The sequence below is a fragment of the Arachis hypogaea genome, chromosome 19 (assembly GCF_003086295.3).
Source record: "Arachis hypogaea cultivar Tifrunner chromosome 19, arahy.Tifrunner.gnm2.J5K5, whole genome shotgun sequence".
Classification (NCBI taxonomy): domain Eukaryota; kingdom Viridiplantae; phylum Streptophyta; class Magnoliopsida; order Fabales; family Fabaceae; genus Arachis; species Arachis hypogaea.
In genome coordinates, this window is record NC_092054.1 from 147013947 (window position 1) to 147017947 (window position 4001).

Genomic DNA, 4001 nt, shown 5'->3' on the forward strand with positions numbered 1-4001 from the left:
CTAATCCTAATTCCCGTAGTGCTAACGATAGTCATTCACAAGGTTCTTCTAACCTTAGGGGAAAAACAAATTTAGCTTGGAAATATGTTGCTCTACAACACGTGAATGGAAAACCACAATATCAATGTTTATTTTGTCTACAAGTTTTCAATGGAGGTGGAATTCACAGGATGAAGAAACATCTAGCAAAGATTACTGGAGACGTGAAAAAATGTCCTAAAGTTCCATATGATGTGGAAAAACAGATGGAAAGTTTGTTGAAAGATATTCAGGCCAGCAAAAAGAAAAGAAAAGTAAGTTTTGGTGAAGAGGGTGGTGATGAGGTAGAAGATGCAATTGATGAGGCAATAGCTCAAGAAGAACAGGAACAGCAGCGTACCTCGAGTCAGCAAGGAGTTGGAGGCGATCCAAAGAAAAAAGCCAAAGTCATTCCTCCTATGTTTGCACCAAGAACAACTCCATGAGCTCAACCAAGTATTAAAAGTGTTATGCAAAACAAAGAGGCGATACACGAGGTTGATAAACGATTTACTCGGTGGCTTTTGGATTGTAAAATTCCATTTAATGCTGTGATGTCGCCATATTTCCAAGATATGTTGGATGGTGTTGCTGGTATTGGACCTGGTTACAAGGGGCCTTCTTATGATAAGTTAAGGGTTCATTTGTTGGCTGATCTTAAAAGAGAAAGTCAAATGCTAGTTGATAGTTATAGGAGTGCATGGAAGGAAACTGGATGTATCCTCATGGCTGATGGTTGGACAGATCAAAGACAAAGAACGTTAATCAATTTCTTGGTGTATTGTTCTAAAGGTTTGTGCTTTGTGAAATCAGTAGATGCTTCCAGTATGGTAAAAAATGCTTCACACTTGTGTACTTTGTTTTCTGAGGTGATTGAATGGATTGGCCTAAATAATATTGTGCATGTTGTGACTGACAATGCGGCCAATTATGTTGCTGCTGGTAGGCTTATCAATAGAAAATATGATAATATCTATTGGTCACCATGTGCTGCTCATTGCCTTAATCTTATTTTAAAAGATATAAGCAGCATGGCGCATATTTCTAACCTTGCAACTCGTGCTTCAAAGATCACAGTATTTGTGTACAATCATACGGTTTTCTTATCTTGGCTAAGAGAAAGACCTAAGTGGAGAGAAATTGTACGTCCTGGTGCAACCCGGTTTGCAACTGTGTTTATTACATTGAAGAGCATCTTTGACTGTAAAAAGGAGTTGCAACAATTGGTTGTAGATTCAATTTTCACTGATCACAAATTAGGAAGGAGTGCTACTGGTAGAGCTGTGAGTGCTATTATTCTGGATGCCAAATTTTGGGACGATTGCTTTACTGTATGTAAACTTGTGAGCCCTCTGATTTACTTGCTGAGGGTTGTTGATGCTGATGACCCCCCATCTTTGGGATATGTTTATGAAGGAATGCTAAGGGCAGAAGATGCAATTAAGGGGATGTTTAGGCAATCCAAGACTGCATATCAGCCGTACACAGATATTATCAACTCAAGATGGGACAAGCATTTGAAGAAAGATCTTCATGCGGCAGCTTACTTCCTGAATCCTAAATTCTTTTTTAATGAAAATTATAAAGAAGCACCTGATGTTATGCGAGGTTTGCTTGATCTTGTTACCTTGTATTGCAAGTGTAACAATTTGGATTCAGTTCAGGCAATGAAAGAAATACATTTATATAGAGATCGGAAGGAAAGTTTTGACAGACAAGAAGTTATTCCAGCTGCATCTGAACTTAAGCCTGGTAAGAATATGGTTGAATATTTGTTTAATCAATAGTAACTTATTTTGAGCTCCTATGTTCTTAATTAATATCTTATAATATGTTATGGTTTTATAATTGGTAGATGAATGGTGGAGGTTATTCGAAGGCTCTGCTCCATATCTACAAAAGATAGCTGTTCGCATTCTTAGCCAAGCATCTGCTTCTTCTGGGTATGAGAGAAATTGGAGCCTTTTTGACCAGATTCATACAAAAAGAAGAAATAGATTGGAGCATGATAGACTGAATGACATTATTTATGTTACCTATAATTTGCGTCTTAAATCCAGGTAATATATGTTTCATGAAATACTATATTGTTTCATTTGTAATCTTTATCATAATAAATTTGTAAATTATTAAATCTCCATATATTGTATTTAACCTTTTAGGAAGGAAAAAGAAAAAAGAAAGCAAAAGACACAGCATGATCCAATTGATTATGAAAGTATCAGTCAAGTTGACTTCTGGGTGACTGAAGAGGTTGTAGAGAAAGAGCCTGATCTTCCTAGTAATGTGGATGACTTATTGCGTGAGTATAGTATATTTAGTTTCTAATGATTTATTAGAATGTTGTTAGTTTATAATATAATGATAACATTTCTATTTTATTAGGTGAAATTGATGCTGATTTATATCCAAGTGGCGGTGGTAGTAGTGGTCTTTATGCTGCATCTCTTTCTTCTGCTGATCAGGGTGGGAATGAAGGTGAAGATCATCCCACCGAAGCAGATTTGCAACAAGTTCTTGCGGATTTTGATTATTGATAAACCATGATGTTAGGATGTGTATTTGGTTGATGATATTTTATGTAGTGTTTTAAATTTCGAAGATATTTTAAGATTTATATCAGACTATAATTATATTTTAGGATGTGTATTTATAATTTATTTATTATTCTACTCTAAAACAGTTTTTTCGGTTGAACCACCGGTTGAACCGGTTAGACCAGTGAACTAGTGAACCAGTGACTAGAGCGGTTTGATGACTGGTCCGGTTTTCTGAACCTTGTTTAAACCGCACTCGTGACAGAAAACGGGTTGATACTGTGCCCGTAGTTGATGCCGCATTTGCGGTGGCCGGCATTGATGATGTGGTCTCAGAATTCTGGCAAGGTGGAGCACCGAATGGTGTGGAAGATGTATTTCAGGATAAGGACGATGATGATGTGGAGACTGCCACAATTGCCGATGATAGCGATGATGAGGATGAGAGGAATACTCCAACTGGGGGTGGTGGAGCAGCTAGTTCAGGAACACTGCAATACCCACCGCACTTTTCAACTTTGGACCTGGATACCATGAGATAGTAAGGGGACCCTGCCATGCCTGTCGGATTTGGGGCCAAAGACACACAGGATACAGGAGGACTAGCTGAGTTCCAAATTGATCAACAATTTCAGGATAAAGAGGAGGCCGTGTTGAGCGTCAAAACATACAACATCCTCCTTAAATAACATGGTTCTTAAATCTAAATAACATACAAAGTGAGTACCAAACTAAAGTAACACACAACACGAGGGCCAACTTAAATAACATATAACACCAGTCATAAATTAAAATAACATATAGTTCGAGTACCAAACTTAAATACCATACAATACGAGTATCAAACTTAAATACCAAACACCACGAGTACCAAACTTACGTCCCAAATAACAAGCTTAAATTAACTCAAGAAAAATACAACAAACTACTAAATCAAAAGAGATGAAAGGTACGAGTCTCTGGACGCCATCTCTCCACAAATACACTGACTAACGGCTTATCCAACTTAAACCAGTGATCATTGAGCCTTGTGAGATGGGCCAGGCTAGTCATCTGAACGTACGGTATGATCCTATCGTCTAACGGCATACCATGCTGCCTCCTCATATGCGAGATGCAGCGGTGGGGCTGCATCACATTAAAAAATACTCTTACAATCACAAAACTCTACAAAAAATAAATTATCTAAAACGGATAATTTTTATTGTAGATTAACTTTAACCATATATCTATTAAACTCTCAGAATTCTTTATCCAACATGCATTTTTTATTTATATACTCTAACACATTACCATCCTTCTATCAATACTATTACCTCTGTTCGAGATTTATAGATTCTATCAATTACAATATTCATGTTCTAAACAGTTTAATATCAATAAATGACTTCTAACACATTGTGATCCCTAAATCAAACCTCTAACTACTACTTGAAGTTTATACAT

General features: G+C 36.9%; 1 protein-coding gene across 1 annotated transcript; it reads left to right on the forward strand.

Moving 5' to 3' along the window:
• Positions 1-488: 488 nt before the first annotated feature.
• LOC112777685 (uncharacterized) lies at positions 489-2035 on the forward strand. The gene is made up of 3 exons (XM_072228586.1): positions 489-1770; positions 1874-1978; positions 2031-2035. Exons 1-3 carry the CDS (start codon positions 489-491, stop codon positions 2033-2035), a joined length of 1392 nt encoding a protein of 463 aa, XP_072084687.1.
• Positions 2036-4001: the final 1966 nt, after the last annotated feature.